Raw genomic sequence first — 17,810 nt, forward strand, 5'->3', positions numbered from 1 at the left:
AGGGTCGTACAGACATTCCATTCAGTTTGCGTGGCGAAATGGGGAGGGAGGGCGGATCCGCGGTCTTGAAGGAGCGGGTGACTCACCGCAGCCATACAGCCAACGGTTTACCGCTGTTTGTTTGTTTCTTTTTTTTTTTTTTTTTTTAGTTGGCGCTGCATGCGGTACCTTTTTTCTGTTTTTATTACCTGGCACCTTGGGTGCTTAAATTAGGAATTTTAACCATATTGAGGACAAAATACCGACAACAGGGCACATACGTAAAATTATGCTTAAACGACATAAAAACATAATATTAGATTTTCATTCATATATGCATGAAAAACGTTATTACCTAGCCCAACATTAAAAGTGAAAAAGATTTAAAAAATAGTTCATGAGAAAATTAGTTGCGACCTTGCAAGATTTTGTTTCTCATGTTTTGAAACTTGCAAGGTTTTTTAATTTTTTTCTACGTATAAAATAATAGTTCTAGAAGATAACAACAGCTCATTTCGAGATATTCAGAGTGATCAAGGTCAATATGATTTAAGATATATTGTATAGGTGAAACAAAAAAAGCTTGCGATACTTTGCCCATTTTCGTCAAAGAGATAGCGCTTTTGTAACAATTTTGTAACAGATATTTTGAAATGTACTAGATAATAGGTTATGTAGGGACTAGGGAGGTTACTTTTATTTTGAAGCAACAAGTGACGTATTTCTTTACTCTGTCTTCGGTGATGCCTTCCTGTGTTATGACTCCAGTGGCGCTTCAAGCACAGGGTCATATAAATAGATATATAAAAATAATTCCCTAAGTAAACAAAAGAAAAGAGAGGAACTAAAGAAATTATTGCAAATTACAAAAACCAAACAAACATTTTTAAAAAATGCAAAAAGGTCATTGGAGGTGCGGGGTATCGATCCCCGTACCTCTCGCATGCTAAGCGAGCGCTCTACCATCTGAGCTACACCCCCCGACGATTCTGCTGTAACTAAAGAAATCTTATATAGGTGCAAAGTTATTTCAAAAGTGTTTTTTCGTTTTTTTTGTTGGTTCGTTGGTTTTTTCAAAGGGATATTGCTTAATGAAAGCGATTTCATTAAACTTGTCACTAGGTCCGCCCTATATACAAAGAAACCACTGTGTTAGGTGAGATCAGTGCCTTGTGACACCACAAGCCTCTTTACATGAATGTACGAAACCGCATATTTCGCTCAAATCGCTCCGATTCCCTCCTCTTGAACCCTGGTCAGTATGAAGGGAAGCAACCCATCTGTAAGATAACAGGGTAACACAAACTCCTTGGATAACAAGGGCATTTTGACTAAACTTTCCTAAGAGGTGTTTTCATGCGAGTTCACGCGAGCCGCCGCCCGCTTTAAATTGTTTATCATGCTCAAATTTCGACGGTGTGCGTGTCCGAAACAAAATGCAAGAAATGAAGACCGGGATATTTTTATGCCCGGTAAAACGCAGAACACAGATATGCGATGTAAACAAACCAAACAAACTTAATGGTTGATGCTGCTACTAACAGATGGCGCCACGCATTCGCAGATCTGGCTTTCTGCACTTCCTGGCTAAGTGGCGCGAACCGCCGCCCGGTTCAAATGGTTTTAACGACAACACTTCGATACACCATAGCAGCAAACATCTTGCTGGATTAAAGGCCGGGCGGTTACGAAGGAAAAATTGGGAAGATTGCGCCAATGTTTCACACGTACCACAGCTCGGAGATTTCCTTAGGCTCCTATCGGAGCCGGCCGTCTTCGCGAGCCACCGCTTAAAGCACGCACGGCGGGTGTTGCTTTTGCCACCAGACTCGCCGCCGTCATGGTACGTCGCGTATACGCCACAATCAGGCATATCGCTCAGAGTACGCTGATCGGATGACTGTCACGAGCCGTCCCATTATCAACAACGAGCGAGAAAGGCCATGATCGTCTGCTGCTTCCAAAAGAGCGGGACCACAACATTATGAGCATGACGTTAATATCGGCCAATATGCACCATCTCGCTGTGCGTTCCTCCAATGGCCGAAGGGAGAGCGATAGACCCCGACCGACCGACCGACCCCCCCCCCCCCCCCCCCCCCCCCCCCCCCCCCCCCCCCCACACACACACAAATAGAATTCCGACCCGAGAATCACGTCTGCGGGACGTCTTCTAGGTCTGGATGAACAATGTGTGGTGGTGCAGCTGTAGGCCGCACCACCACACACTGTTAAATTTGGGAGAGAAAAAAAAGGAATTTAGGGTGTATTTGTCGAGAGCGGCACCTCCTCGTCGTCCTCCCTTTCTGAGATGCGATTGTCCGAAGGCACAGATGAAAAAAAATGTTTAATGGGACGCTGCGGGCGCGAGCTGCATAAATCTCTTTTTTTTTTTCTTTTTTTTTTTTTTTTTTTTTAGAGGTTCTGTTATCGCGCATCTTCAGATGCTTGCATTCGAACGTGGCACGTGCAAAATCTAATGTTGCAGAGCCACCTGGATGGTTCAGCCAGTTCAGCTATCATAACTAGCGTCTTGCGGATGCGCTCGCGCCCCCTGCCCCAGAGCAACGGGGTGTCTTCAGACAGTTTGTACGGCAATGTGACAGGGCGGACAGGGCCCTGTCAGTCATACAAAGAAAAGTTACTCACCAGAAACCTTAGCGTTCGCAGTAATGTGAACAGTAACTGGCGTAAAGACAAATAAACAATTTCTGGTACCAACTACGATGGAATCTAGTGGCATGCTGATGTGCCGCAGTAAAATAAAATCATAGTTAAGAACAAAACGAGCGTGTTGGTAACGGTAATTAGACATGAGGAAGATACATAGAAAGGGGGAACGGACAACGAAATCATAGCTTCGACATTTTTTTGACACATTACAGTTGCTTCAGCATGCACCAGATGGCACTCATTCGTGGTTCGCAGAACATTCCCTAGGTGGCCATAGTATCTAACTCGTCAGGCAACGTTCTCTCGGTTTGTGTATTTATGTTCGCGGGTTGTCTCGGGTGATAAATTTGCTACTATCGTAGACAGCTGTGTGAAAGCTTTTGTTTTGGAGAACTTTAAAGCAGCGTACGTGTTGAACGTGTAGTTCATGAAACGTTCTTGAATGTACCTTGTTGTAAGTACGCTATCGGTCACTTCCCCCCCAATAAATATTTTTTGGGGGCTGTTTCCATTCTTTTTCTCCGCGCTTATTTTATTGCCAGGGTCACAGTGCCCCTGGTTTTCACAGGCACACGAGTCGGTTCTTCCTACGTTCCATTCTGAGGCGGTCTCGGTGCTTTGAAAGTGCGTCGATGTCGACTAGCTTGGTCGGCCGAACTCGGCAACGTCCGGAAGCCATGACGTCACGCTCGGCAAAGTTCCCGAGCCATCCCGTCGTGCCTCGCGCCCCGTATGTCCGCCATACTGTGTCAGTGGCTGTGTGACGGTCACGGAGTTGGCCTGCTGGGGTCGTGGCGGAGTTTTGTTTTACGGCCTGATGCAGTGCTCGCCCTACGAAATTAAGGATAAGTTATTGAAAGCATTAGACGAGGACAACAATGTAAGCCTCACACGTTTCATTGCCTCCCTTGAAAGCCGCAGTGTGTTCAGTGCCGCTGGCAGTCCGCGTAAAGTCGCTGGTGTCTGGGGCCGAAACGCAGACGTTCCTTGTAACCAGCGGCCGGGACAACACGGTAGTTGGGAACGGGCGTTAGGCCTAGCCCCGTTTCCACGCTGCGAGCGCACCGGCGGGGGCCTCTTCTCGAGTACGGGCGAGCGTGTCGTGCCGCGGGCCCGGCCTGGACGAGGCGGCGAATCGGTCGGCGACGGCCTCCGAGTGCACGCTCGCCGAGCCGCCGCCGCCGGGGCATCGGCTTGTGCCGTCCGTCTTCGCCGGAGCTCGCTGAGACGTCACGACCCATGCGCTCTCTCTACCGCGGTCGCCGGTGGCGGGTTTTACAACTAGCGCTCCTCCCCGGCAGCTCCGCACGGGAAGCTAAGCCTAACGCCGTTCAATGCGATTCCGGCCCGCCGACTGACGGGTCCCTACTCGCCGGCACGACGCGCTCGGCCCGCGCGCTCGATCTCGCCCTAGTCGCGCCGCTGCCGTCGTCGGGTCCGGCGTGCGCTCGCTCGCGCGGGGCTCGGCGCCGTGGTGGACGACGTGTGACCTTGTTTTCTTCGTCGTCTCGATATGTGGCTAATAACGTCGTGCACGGTGTCTGGGACCGTCGCGTACGTGGGGCCGTCCGGGCCAGCGCCGCGCTGCCGACACGCGAACGGCTTTGCTGCTGGTCACACCGCCAGCACGCTGCCCTTTGCAATCTACGTCTCAGTTTCGGCCCTGCGTCGCGATGCAGTTCTGCCGACCGTGTGTTCGGACGCGCGGCGTTCTGGCCCACTACCTGCCGCCGCGACTGCGGTGACGGGAGTCCCCGTGTCGGGTGACCCTGACATACTTGTCGCCGACCCGACGGCAATTAATATTCCTCGTGGTCGAAACGATCGAACCGAAGTCTTCGTAAACATGTTGCCGTCTGCGACAGATGTCGGGTGCCTAGGGTACTGTCCGAGTTCGATGACGTGTTGTCGGTTCGCCGAGCTACCCGAATCCACTACGTGGTGGAATTTGCCGCAAACCTAGTCGTTTCCTACCCGTTATGCAGATCCCGTGCGGTTTTGTCGAAGGCGAACGGTAGCCCTTTCCGATGTCGCGACCGTGTGTGTGACTTGCTCCAATACTGTTTGTTTGTGGACGCGGCGAATACACGTTTGTTGGTTACTTTTCGTGCACCTAGTCGTCACGAACCGGCGACAAACGAACTTTTTTGTAATCGAGGGGTGCAGCTAAAGGTTGTTAAGCTTGCGACAACGCTGCGTATATTGTGTGAACGAGCAGGGTCGATGTTTTGTTTGTCTATATGAGCTCGTCCATTACTGCACGATGGTTTTCGCTGAATAGCCATGTTTGCAGGCGGTCGAGTGCTTGCCTTTGACGTGCTGTTGCTTAATTAACCGCGACCGTTAAATTGACCTTTTCCTGAGCCATAAAAGTTTGGTGACGTGATTCAAGTGATAATCGATGCTTACTGTGTGTTCTCAGATTTTTTTTTTTTTAACACTATGTGCTACAGATATTCGTGCATTCAATGACCTGTCCATCATCTTTCGTTTCCTGACGGTTTCGTGCTTGTATTATATCTGTACTGGGCTCAGAATAGTCTTTACCCTGTAGAGACTAGACTCCACTTTGCATGTTGTGTCAGGAGTACGGAATTTTCAAACTGGTGGGCAGCTTCGATCCTGTGCCACGATGAGTTCATTGTGAGGTTGTGTATGCAAAGTATTTTTCTTCCTTTTTTTTTTTGTGATGGCAGGACGAGATATTTTGATTCGTTTGATCCCAAGCAGCATCATGACCTCATGAACGCAACCAATATTGATCGGACCCTATATTTTGTTTCATCGTAAGTGCAATTGAACAAGCTACAAAGGTGTGTATGAGACTTTAAAAGCGCCTGATATGTACATGGGCTCGTAAAGTTAAAGCATTGGTTGAGACAATTTTCATGTGGCAGCTTTGCTCCCTCTTATGGTAAAACAGTATCGGCGAATAAGTTGCACCCTTCCGAGAGACTCCGACAGTGGATCTACACTTTGAAAATGTGAGAATTTTAAGTTGGCGAACTACGAGCGGAACCTATTCCAGTGTTCTGATCGCCATTTTTCAACAGCTTGCATTCTTCACAGATTGCCCTGTGAAGATGTAAGACATGTGAAGTTGCTTACGAAACACAAAACAATCTTCATTCAGCCTTTCATTTGTCGAAATGAGACGCTCCTGCCAACGGGCGATGATCTTGGTGGATTATGACTCTCGTAGACGTTGAGGCTCAATGGCTTGCAGTTTGCAGTTCTGTCTGTTGTCTTGCCTTCACCCTCTGGGGTAGCTCCAAAGGCTGGCAGTGACTTAGCAATATTTGTCGGTTAGTTGTTTCCATCCTTCCAAAAGCCACAAGATAGCTGTGATGGAAAGAAGCTTCCTTTCCATGCAGAGTGACCAAACGTATGAGGGTGAGTCAAATGACAACCTAAAATGCTTTTCTGCTCTAAATTTATCAAACAAAAGCGATACAGATATGTGTTATTTTTCAATGTAGTCCCTATTCTGCTCAATGTAGGTCTTCTAGCTCTTGGCAAATGCAAAAATTCTTGTACAAAAAGAAAAAAAAAGTTTGTTGCATGCAAAATTACTCATGCATCGCGTGTTGTACTTCTTCATCAAACTGCAAATAGTTTCCCCATTTCTTCCTTGATTGCTCCAAAAATCTGTCAGTCGATTACGGTGGGACCCATGAGTGACACGACAATGCAGCCGTTTCATCCATCATCATTCTACCATTTTTCATTATGATGTCTTCAACTGCTGCAATAGGCTCTGCTGTCACCACTTGATATGCCCGAACCAGTCGAGGAGAGTCTCTCGCAGACTTCTCGCCATTTTGGGACCTTCTAGTCTGCTCAAAAACACTTGTTGGAGTGACAGGCATCACCATAGGGCAACTTCATTCAGTAATGAATATGAATAGTTTTCGCTACTTAAGAAACAGGTGACAAAGCGCTGGTCTTTGGTGCTGGACTCAAATGGGGCGGTCACTTTTTCGCTGCGTCATGCTGGTTGTCTGTGCTATGCTACAACTTGTTGAACACTTTAAAGTATCGGTAAGAGGGCTGCCAACTTACAGGACATTGGCACCATATTTCGAGATGTTATTGCAATTTTTAAGGTCGTCCAACTCGCCATCGTGCATATATTTCCGCCCCTTAATGTGCACTTCACTCTTGCCTTTATTTTGTTCAGAATGATTCGGTAACTGGCCGTAGATCTTGCATGGCATTTGAGTTTCTTTGGCCTCATGGACAGCTAAATGGTATGATCCTGTGATCACCTTCACACAAGTTGGAAACGAAGCGTCTCCATGACTTTCGGGTGACAGACACAGATGCCGTGCCCAACAAAATCGTTTCTGGTTTTTTAACATCTGCTTACTACTCGTAGTAGAATGTGCATGGAAGTTACTTTTACCTTTATTAGAACTCAGCATGTTCCGAATATGGTGCGTGTTACGTTTACTGAGCGTGGAAAGAGAGGAAGGTACAGCGGCCAGTCTTTTAAAAGTATATACTCGTCTTCATACGCCGTAATATGCGCATCGAACAAACTTGGGATAGCGGAGGCACGGTTTTGGCATTTGAGAAGTGTGCCGACAAAATAGCAGGCTACCGTGACCAGTTTCAGTCAACACAAGAAGCTCGTAGTCTCATATTAGTAGTACCATTTTTAAATAAGTTCAGTGATTCAATGGAGTTTTCGAGGGAGTTCTAGAACAAGACAAAAAAAAGCTTACAAGAGTTCCTCTCTGTTCTTATCTTGTCATGTACTGTGACATTCGTCTGTGCCTTGGAATGTCGTGCACTGGCTACGAATGCATTTTTGGGAGCCATTTTCCACACTCATCGGGACACACTTTGCAGGCGCTGAAGATCCACAAAACCCTTTCCATCCTCATGACACAAAACGCCAGGCCGAAACGCGACTGAACATACTTGATGTTGGTCTCAGCTATAATGTTTGCCGTCTTAAGAGGGTCGATTGGACCAGTTTGTTGTAGTTCCACTTCACTGTTGTTTTGCATTAAAAAAAGGTACCAGAGGAATTGTTTACATCTGCCTCCCTCTTGTCCTTGTTTTTAGGTATAGAACCGTAGCAGTCATTGCCTTTGACACAATGTCTCTTACAACAGAGGGTGACCATAGTGTTGGCCGGCCCCATTAGTTTCTGGGCAAATTTACGAAAGCGATGCTTTTTGCTCCTTCTTCATTTCAGAGGTTCCTTGTGCCGGTTTAGTGGCATTCTTTAATTTTTGCAGGAATGCAGGTTCGATCGACTGGGGATCAAATTCCCGTTGAATGCACGAAAAATCCACCTCCTGCATACTGAATGGTTAAAATCGCCCCGGAGTTGCCGGAGGTAGTTGTCTATTGCAGAACACCTGTGGGCGATGGTCATGGATTGAACGAACAGAGGGGGAACTGTGGCAGCCTGTTGAATGCAGAAAGCTTTCGCGCGACGAGGCATTTTGTTCGGGTTACGCGAGGTTCCTACCTCCTTTGAGTCGCACCTGCAAACGTCGAATAACGTCTCCCATTGGAGTCTCGCCTCTTGCATTTGGAGGTGGTCGTAAAGGTTTTGATGAGCATCAATGCTTGGCTCTGGGAGCGCTCCGGAGTGTGCTGCACCGCCCGAATTTGTTTGCGGTCTCGATCATCCTTCTCGGGTTTTAATTAATCCTTTTGAAACGTTCATGGAGCAGCGTTGGTGGCCGCCATTGCCCGGGTGCGGAGCGTGCGATTAAATGCAAGTCCTAGTCGAATGCTGACTCAGCACTCGTTCTCCGTACAAGCCGAACGCCAACACTGCCCTCGTGTCCAACACACAGGCTTGAAGTGTGTGCCCAAACAATTTCGTCTTCAGATAATGCACCTTTGAAAGGGTTTATTGCGGCGCACTTGCACCTTCAGCCTGTTATCAATCGCCGCGTTGTTCTCGTCACTTTGAATCGGGCCAGTTTATGTGGCTTGTTTCTGGTGGTTTGGACTCGGGTCTTTGATCTTGTTACGCCACGTTGACTTTCGAAGCTTAGTGTTGCGGTTGTAACACAATCCAAGCGTTTAATTGGTTGCCCCTTCAGACTGTCTCAACGGGACGCAATCTTTAACGTACGGGTGCCAGGGAAAACACAAGTGTATGCAGGGTGTCCCGGTTCTCCGTGGTCGTCTGCAGGGAAGCGTCATTGAAGACGACTGTGTTGGAGCATCGCAGCTACCTTTGTGTTTCGGAATTTCTTCGATTTTCAGCAAGTGTCTAGTTTCCGGCAGGGTGTCAAACGAATATGAAAAGCGAAAAAGCCTTATTTCTTTGCAAAGCAAAATCAAACCAATATTTTTTTTTTATTTAGTAAATTTAGTTAATGGTCTATGGGGTCTTTGCTTCAGGGGAAAAAATGGGTCTTCTGGAGTGTATTCCCAGACAATTTGATCTAAAACGCCCAATTCTGCCTTTTTCTGCGTCTGCGGTTCCCGAAGGCATGATTACCTCTCAATTTGTTAAATAGTATGAAGTATGGGATCTGAACCTAACATTTCATCCCTAGTTCGAACTACAACTCTCTCGAAAACTGGTAGGTACGCCAGAAGAAGCATGAAGGACTGTTACAGCTCATATTGTCTGGAGAGTACATTGCGAAAAACCGTGTAACAATATATATATATATGTTTTAACAAGTTTTGTGTTTCTAGATACTGGTCTTGGCAACTTAGCTGAATGACAGAAAAAAGGTTTCAGTCTTTTGCATATGAGAACCGTCCCCTGTTTTTAACAGGAAAGACTTACGTACCCACTTTCATTTAGAGACATTGGAACGTTCATTGTCACCTGCCTTTAGAAAAAGGGTGGATGCTTCGTCCATAGGTAAAGGCTGACCTTGACCAATGTAGTCATGGTCAAAAGAGACACTTCCAGGACAAAAACAAATGTAATCCAGAACTCCCAACATCACCCCAGTACCACTGCGGGTACCCGTGACCATTGTCTGTGTGCGACAAGCGTTCCCTGCTCCAATTTTATCTGATTGTCTTGGAGATGTTGCCTTTCATTAGACATGCTCAATGATGTGCTGCTTCTTGGACAGCTGTCACGCTAGGGATTCACATGTCTTAAAGTGTTTTATCCACATTACCCGCATAGCCCATAACAGGCTCATTGTTTTAGTTCCACACAATTTATGGACAGTTTTCAGCTTCATTCTTTGAATGTGTTACATTTTGATAAAATCTAGGGTTTATCTTTTACTTTCTTGAGTTATTCCTAGGGCTGGGCGTCGATTGAAAATTTTTAGCCGATTAATTGTTACCTTCAGTCGATTAAAAAATTGGTTGCATTGGTTTTCAGAACAACACAATTTGCTTCTGGCTCTTTCTTGCGATGTCGTCAGTGACGGAATGTACAGCCTCGCTTGAAATGGCGCTGTGCCGGCAACACAAAAACAAATAATAAAAGAACTCCGTGTTTGCTTTATTTTTAATATTTCTCTACCTCCGAGTTGAGCTCTGAAAAACAAAAAAAATGGGCATAAATCTTGTGAAATTATGCTCGTGTGCCCAATTTCAGGTATGCGAGTTTAGAACGCGAATTTCGCAGGGCGTGCTAAATGTTTTCGTCCTTATGGCCGCACCCGGTACGTTCTAGCGTTTTCCTTGGTGCCTCGGTAATTTGGCAAAGTGTTGATTAATCTGAGTCCCTTCAGGATACCCTTCATTAGTTGAAGTGCCCTTCATTAGTTGCACGAGGCGTAAATTTCCAAATTTTGTTTATTTATGTTTTTATTCCTTCCCACTTTTTTTTTTTATTGGGCACTGTGGTTCATCACATTGTGCTGCAATATTTGGGCACATGTTACCACACAAAACCAACTAGCCCATTCTCAAGCCTTGTTGTGGCAACCACCTGTGGGTTTTGTGATGAAAATTATTTATAAGCTTGCCAATGCACATACTTTTGTATTCTTTTACTGAGAACTCATTCCATGCTACCGATCATTAATTGTGTCCTGAGGCTTTATCCATGCGGGTGCAGCTCCCCTTATTGGACAGATGAGAGAAAAAAAAATGTTTATATGGGTGCAACTGAATTTCTTCTGTTCTATTTTGAATAAATAACTTGCACTTGTCAGCATGTGCAATACCCCCAGATGGTCACTTGTAAAAGGTGCCCATAACCACCAGTGTTGTAAGCATCACAACAAAAAAAGTAATGAAATATGTTGCCTTACAAGAAACATGATGCAGAAAGTGATTTCACTTGGTCATTGCTTTTTTATTCGTGAAAAAATGCTATTACCAGCATATTTTCACATTGCATATATGCAAAAGTCATAGTTCAATCAGTTATACCCGAAGGGAAAATCCATCAATGTAACCCTGTTTGGCAGTCAATGTTTTCTAGTGGACCGCTGACTGTGCCTGACTGTACGTCAAGCATGTCTGATTGGCCAACAAGTTACTCTGACCGACAGTCAAACTCCAGTCAGACCCCGCTTGTCGGCTTTCTGATGGTTTCCTGGTGGCAGTCGGCCGCCGCGAAATGCCATCAGGATGTCTTAGTGGTGATTCTGACTGTACATCGATTGTCTCTGACTGTACGTCAGAAAGCTTTGACGTGCAGACAGACTTACGGTCAAAGGACGTAAAGTTCGTTCGGATACCACTATTTCGTCAAATCTATGAACACGAAAAGTAATCTATGCACGAGAAAACGATTTTGGGACGTGAGCCCATAAAACCGCTGTCGTTAGAGATATGACACGCAACCGACCGACAACCTTGATCAGAAGCCCGCCGAAGCGCCGAACGCGACACTTCGCACTTCGCTTCGCCCATAGACGCTTCGCCGAGCTTTCATGAACGATCGCTCTCGACTCGTTTTGTTTGCCCGCTCGCTCCAACCTGTCGATCCTGCCCGGGCTCTGCAATGTCTTATGTTTTAGTACAATTTCTACTCGACAAGACCCAGCCTGTTGTGAGTTCCGACGATGTAAGGGACTTTAGCGGCGTAGTTGAAGACGCCAGGGTGTACCAGGTCTACTGGGCCGATGATGCGCGAACAAAAGGATCGTTCTACGACGCGAAAGTACTCTACATGGCAGGTGAGTAGAACTGAAGTACGGCGAGTGATGTACGAATGCTTTGCATAACATGCTGACGGCTTAACTGCATTTGCAGCCAAAGCATTTCGTATAAAACGAATAGTCAAATCGAGTTTCCCTAACGGTTGTGTAGCATAGCGGTTAAGGTGTCCGATTTGTACGCATGTGGTCGCGGGTTCGATGCGCGGTGGTGCTGCTCTTCTTTTTTTCTTTTTTTTTTTCTCGAACATTTTGTTTTATCGAGGCATTTGGCGATATTTATGAGTGCGTATAGCTTTACTCTTATATAAATGCTGCCCTTGTTGATGAAATTCCCTTGGCAGCGGCATTAGACGTCATCTGATGGACCATCAGATGACGTCTGATGGTCCATCACGTTCCACCAACGCTGCTGACTGGCAGTCAGTGTCCCAAATTACGTAGCTTGATGGAATTTTCAATAGGGTATGCACACACAAAAATCGTTTTTTTTTTTTTTAGTTTTTTTTTTGTAATTTTATTTTAATACTTTTGTGCCAAAATTTTAACATACATAAGGTGGTACTTAACGGCATTTCTGCTCTGCCAGGAGTGGTGTAGTAGTCATAAGAAAGAGTGTAGGGGTTTCAGAATTTACTTACCAAACGTCCCAGTTCCTAGCAGCATGGCCAAGAGTGTGCAATGCTTCCCTAAACTCGGCATAGTACTTCATTTGTTAATGCCATATGCCAAGAAACTCTGTCATCCTTTGCGAGTTTCCAGGACTATTCTTTCGTTTGTTCATTTATTTTCTGTGCTCATTAACAGCTGGTGCCTTGGTAATGATGCACAAACAGTGAGGTTAGTGAGATTACAAATTAGTTGAAAACAATTTAATGCATTAGCATCCATTTAAGAAATGTGGCAAGTAGCTTGATCTTGAACTTTGCTCAGAAATGGTAATGTAAGTATGTTACCAGTCGCCTTTTTGAAAATGTAACAAGTATGTTGTTGTTACCTAAAAAAGTATTGCATCACCAGTAATTCGATTCCTTGTAACACATTACTGCTAATGCTGGTTATCACATACAACACAAACCCTCATATCGCAGCTAGGAGAGGCCCATTTGTTTTGTGATTATGATGTGCATGACACTATCACCTCTTGTATGCTCCCATGTGATATACATACAAACTCGGTGAGCCTTCAAAATAAATGTAGAAGCAATAATTTAACGTTTTTTTTTATTAAAAGAAAATTAAATGTAGCCCGTATGTCGGAAGTTACCTCCAGACTTCTCTGCCACCTCAAGGGAGAGGCAACGGCACTTTCATTCACACCCATGTGCCACATTGTTTTGTTTTTTTTCAGACATGGGAGCATTATGCATTAGAACTTGTTAAAAGCATCCAAGACGAATGCTAAATGCACAATGCACGCCTTCTAGCTCAGAATATCTTTATGGATGCCTGTAAAAACCCTCATTGCCTGTATTGCACTCCTTCCTGGTCTGTGAACTGATCATGTTGTTGCTGCCAAGGCCATGCTTTAAACTATTTGCATTGCTGTGCTGAAAAACGGATCAACCTGGAGAAAATGTGTTTAGGAGTTTTGAAGTAGGATTCGAAGATTTTGAATCCGCATTCCACAAAGGCGCCCCCCCCCCCCCCCCCCCCCCCCTTTTCAAGACATTTTATGACTCCTGCCTGAAAATTGCAGTAATCACCTACTATTAGGCAAACGCAAGATTGGTTGAAACAGGGCAAATGCATTTATTGAATTATTGCTCTTTAGCATGTTTTGGCCAATTCATCTTCCTTGCATACATTAAATTATTGTTGCTCTGGCATTCGGTGACAAACTGCGACCACTTCCAAAATATTGTGTTTTGGCAAATGTACCATATCGCAAGATGTTTGAAGTTAATCTGGGATTTTCGCAATCTGGATAACATTCTACTGCGAACTCAACTCAAATTTAACTGGTTATATTCAGTTTTTGTTCATAAATTTACATTCTGACGTAGTTACAGTTGGCTATCATTGGCTTTAGGGTTTTACTTTCTTTGTCCTCTTAGTGAGCTTTTAAGCTTATGGTAGGTTTTAATCTATTTTTTTTTGTACCAATTAGCTTTTTATTGTTGGAATCTTTTTACCGAGCAGTTTGTCTGGAACAGATCCACTTTTACGTAGGAGTTTTGGTTGCCCGAGGCAATTTGTGTACATGCGATGAACCCACGTCTCACGCGCGAGTTTATTTATTTGTTATTTCACCACTGGGGAATCGCTAAAAACTTGGAATTCGTCTACAGTAGGCACCTGGTGACAGGTGAGCTACCTTGTACGAGAAGTATGAAGTGTAATTAAATAATGTTCTAATGCGCTTGACTCCACCGCGCACAAGCAGGTGTGTGGTAACATGTGTCTAACATTCGTACGAACATTATTTCAACGCTTCTGCTTCTGTCTGTCTGCGTGTGTGTGTGTGTTTCTCTCTTTACGTGATCAGGGTAATCAACTGTACACGTTTTCTCGAGATGGTCTCTCTACATTTATTGACGAATTTCTCTCTTTACGTGATACAGGTTAATCAACTATACACGTTTTCTCGAGATGGTCTCTCTACATTCATTGACGAACAACCAAAATGAAACGATAAATTTTGGGCTATTTTCGGTCATTAGCTTTGCGCGAGGCTATCGTTCGCAGCTTTTGTGACACAGTCCCCGGCGCGTGGCCTTGATATCGCAGCCTTATCGATAAGCCCATCGCACTACGGGCTCAGGTTATCAGCCTGATGTCCCTGCAATCAAGCTTCACCGCAGTCTGCTCCCCGCACGTCAGGGTGAACGTACACAAAACTTAGATTGCGTATGCTTTAGTCAGACGCTCTCCCCCAGGTACTAATTCTCTGTTGAAAACAGTAAAGAGAATGATTACATGATTTGTCCAATGAATAGGGGATCCATAATCTACAGCCTAGATAACAGAATAATCGGGAGGAAGGAGGAGAGGAGAGCGAAGGGCAAAAGATCAAGCAAGCTTTGCTACTATTTAGTTCACTGTTCTTATGCTCACTTTTCTGAGGTCTTTCGTTTAGCCCCTTTCTTCGTTTCTTGAACAAAACCGAAGCATGCCAAATATAGTAATATAGAAAAGTGCCCCAAACGAACGTCTGTGCCAAGAACGTATTTACAGATGGAACTACAGAAAGAGCTATAAATTTCCTCTAACGTTTGAATTCACAGTATGTTTATTTTTATAAAATGTATTACCTGTTTTTAGGTTTCTTCCACTCGCTTAGCACTCCTTTCGCAACTATGCACGCACGTTCCCACGAAAACGGGACGTGAGGCTTCATTGAGGAAAAAAAAAAAGATTGACGGGACGTCATAAATGCAGCTCTAAAACGGGACTGTAACCGGCCCAAACGGGACGCCTGGTTACCATACCAGTGGACATACTCGAAATGATAAAAATCATGATCATGTAATGCTATATCTATGTGGGTTTTTTATTGTACCGTGTTTTCCCGACTATAGGCCACACCCGGTGTAGAGACGCCTTGGCAAGTGCCTGTTTTATTAGCACACAAAGCAGTTTGTGTCGTACATCAATCATCATTAACGTACTCTGTCAACCGCAAATTACGCCACTTCTCGTCACAATGACCAATCTTGTAAAAAATGGAAGACGTTTACGATCCCCTGTAAGGCCGAATTAGAGCACAGCTCTTGAGGAGGAGGAGGAGGAAAAGGTACGGAGAGGATAGTATGCCCCTCCTCCTCATCCGTACGCTCCCCTCCTCCTCTCCTGCTCCCCTCCCATTTGGCGGGGAAATTTGCCCATAATGCAACGCGCGGTGGCGTCATCTATGACGTCACTGGTGATCCTTGTAACGTCACACGTGACGTTATCTACGACGTCACCGGTGATCCTTGTGACGTCACGTGTGACGTCATCATGGGAAACGTCCTATAATGTACGTCACTGTTACGGCGACGCCGCTCAAGCCGGAAACGGGCGCCTAAGAGCTGCGCTCTGTAACAAACCTTGTATAGTCCGCAGTGAGTAAAATTCCAGCCTTCACGCATGTATAGTCCGCGGGGAGGATAGTCCAGAATGTACGGTAATAATAATTGTAATAATTATTTTAATAATATTTACTGGCCCAGGAGAGCCGCGGCACCGCAGAAAAGCAACAGCCGATACCGTAGAGGCCCGCGGTGCCGCGCCTAGTGATCAAGAATCAAGTTTAGTGGGTGCCCAGGAACAACCATGCGGTCTTGGTGCTGGTGCACCGAAACTTGCAAGCACTAACTCAAAAACAGCAAAACAAAAGCATTGACAATATTGCACACCGAGTACAATGGAGTCCGATGTGCGCGCCGTGAATATAAGAGAAAGACTAACTCTGATAATAATAAGAGAATGTATTATAGGGATAACTGTAATAATAATAATTTCCCTTTTGCATTTCATACTCAACGCGGTAGTATTTTTTCATGTTTATTAGGCATTGTGATTTATTTAATGAGAGGCAGGCAGGAGGATAAAAAAAAAATTGTACAGTACGCGTTGGAAAAAGAAACGAACAGACAACTTCTCTATCTCTGCCCTAGTCTCGGGTTAAATGCACCAAGTCAACTTCCACCAGCTCGCCCGCGCACTCAGTAGGGAGGTTATATTGCCTGTCCCTGTTTCTTTTTCTACCCTGTCGAAATGTTTTCTTCCTCCTCCTGCCCCAGTCTCGGATTCAATGCACCATATTAATCTTCCACCAGCTCCCCTGCGTGCTGACTGTATATTTTCGTTATCGGGCGCCTTTTCTTTTTAAGACATTTTTATGCATGTTTGCGATATATTGCTAGTGATTCAGTATTACAGGTAGGTCCGGTTACTGACACCGCCAGCGAACAAGTCGCGACGATTGTTCCATGTGCGACGTGCGTACAAAACTAAACTGTTGCGTCTTTTTTTTTTTTTTTTTTTTTTTACGCGTAAAGAAACTGATTTCTCTTGTTCGGCCGTTGACAAACGAAGAGCCTTGACGAAGCATTTATGAACGCGTAGATTTTTGCGGAAACATGACCTATAAGTGCCCAGCAATAATAAAAGCGCAAAACCCAAAATTCTACTGTCTTTTTTTTTTTTTTTAGCATTAAAGATGGCATTTTAATGCCTGCTGCTTACGGCTTCCCCTGCTCCTTTTTGAAAGACCAATAAATTCTGAATATTTTAGAAGTACCATTATGACGTAATGCCGTTGCGGTGGCGCTGTTGTGGGCTTGGCGCATGCGCAAAAACTCTTGACACGACTCTGGTTTCCGCACGCTCGCAGAGCCCGCACCTGGTGTGGCCGTTTGTTTGTGAACAAGGCGTTGGTGTTACAATCCGCAAGAAAAACCTCATGCAAAAAAAAAAAATGTAACGAAGAAAAGAGCATCTCTGTAAAACACATTTGTCTCACGCACGGCACGCCTTTAAAAATAATGCCCGCTTTTTTTGCGCATAGAAAAGCTTGTGTCATTCAGGCATCATCCATAACATAATCTGTCATTCATAAAATCTGAAAAGTCCCGTCATAATAAACAATCTTGTAAAAAAAAATAAATAAAAAAAAGATAATCCTCGAGTAAGTGGCACCTGTAGATAGTCAGCTCCGCGAAAAGAAAAAAAAAATTTAAACATGTATATCAGTCCGGAAAATAGGTTAATATTTAAAAATAAAATTAATGTGATCCGTGAAGCAATATTTTATTGTTAGAAGGACCCGCGACGAACGTTTATCGCCGCACGATTGAAACGATTGTGGATAGATGCAGTCAATATAACTCAGCATGCTTTGTGAAGACCCGTCCTGCTCTGAACACCATCCCAGACTACCATCCCTCGCACGCATGTGCCTAGTACGCAAACATACGCAGCTCTTTTATTCTTTTTTTTTTAATGAAAAAAAGTTTTGTATCGAGTTTTTTTTTTAATTTTACACTATAATTGTATGTTTGTTTTTTCGCGTTTCATTGTGCTTTATCGTTTTGTTTTTATCGTACATGTACCACAATGGCTCTCTTACTTTGTGTAACTTGGTTCTCGTTTATTTACGATGTTCTTTTC

The 17,810-nt window shown here is 44.7% G+C and overlaps 1 protein-coding gene and 1 non-coding gene across 2 annotated transcripts in view; one reads left to right on the top strand and one right to left on the bottom strand.

Moving 5' to 3' along the window:
• Positions 1-887: 887 nt before the first annotated feature.
• Positions 888-960, bottom strand: Trnaa-agc. The gene has a single exon. It is a non-coding gene; the product is annotated as a tRNA-Ala (tRNA).
• A 2,448-nt stretch (positions 961-3,408) lies between these two features.
• The window catches only part of LOC120836346 (mediator of RNA polymerase II transcription subunit 26-like), a 53,445-nt gene continuing 39,043 nt past the window's right edge, over positions 3,409-17,810 (top strand). Inside the window, exon 1 of the mRNA XM_040223678.3 lies at positions 3,409-3,532. Within this exon, the coding sequence (XP_040079612.1) occupies positions 3,470-3,532 (63 nt within the window). The 5' untranslated portion in view covers positions 3,409-3,469. The remainder of the gene's footprint in view (positions 3,533-17,810) is intronic.

This window comes from Ixodes scapularis, unplaced genomic scaffold, assembly GCF_016920785.2.
Source record: "Ixodes scapularis isolate PalLabHiFi unplaced genomic scaffold, ASM1692078v2 PGA_scaffold47__10_contigs__length_4178495, whole genome shotgun sequence".
Taxonomy (NCBI): domain Eukaryota; kingdom Metazoa; phylum Arthropoda; class Arachnida; order Ixodida; family Ixodidae; genus Ixodes; species Ixodes scapularis.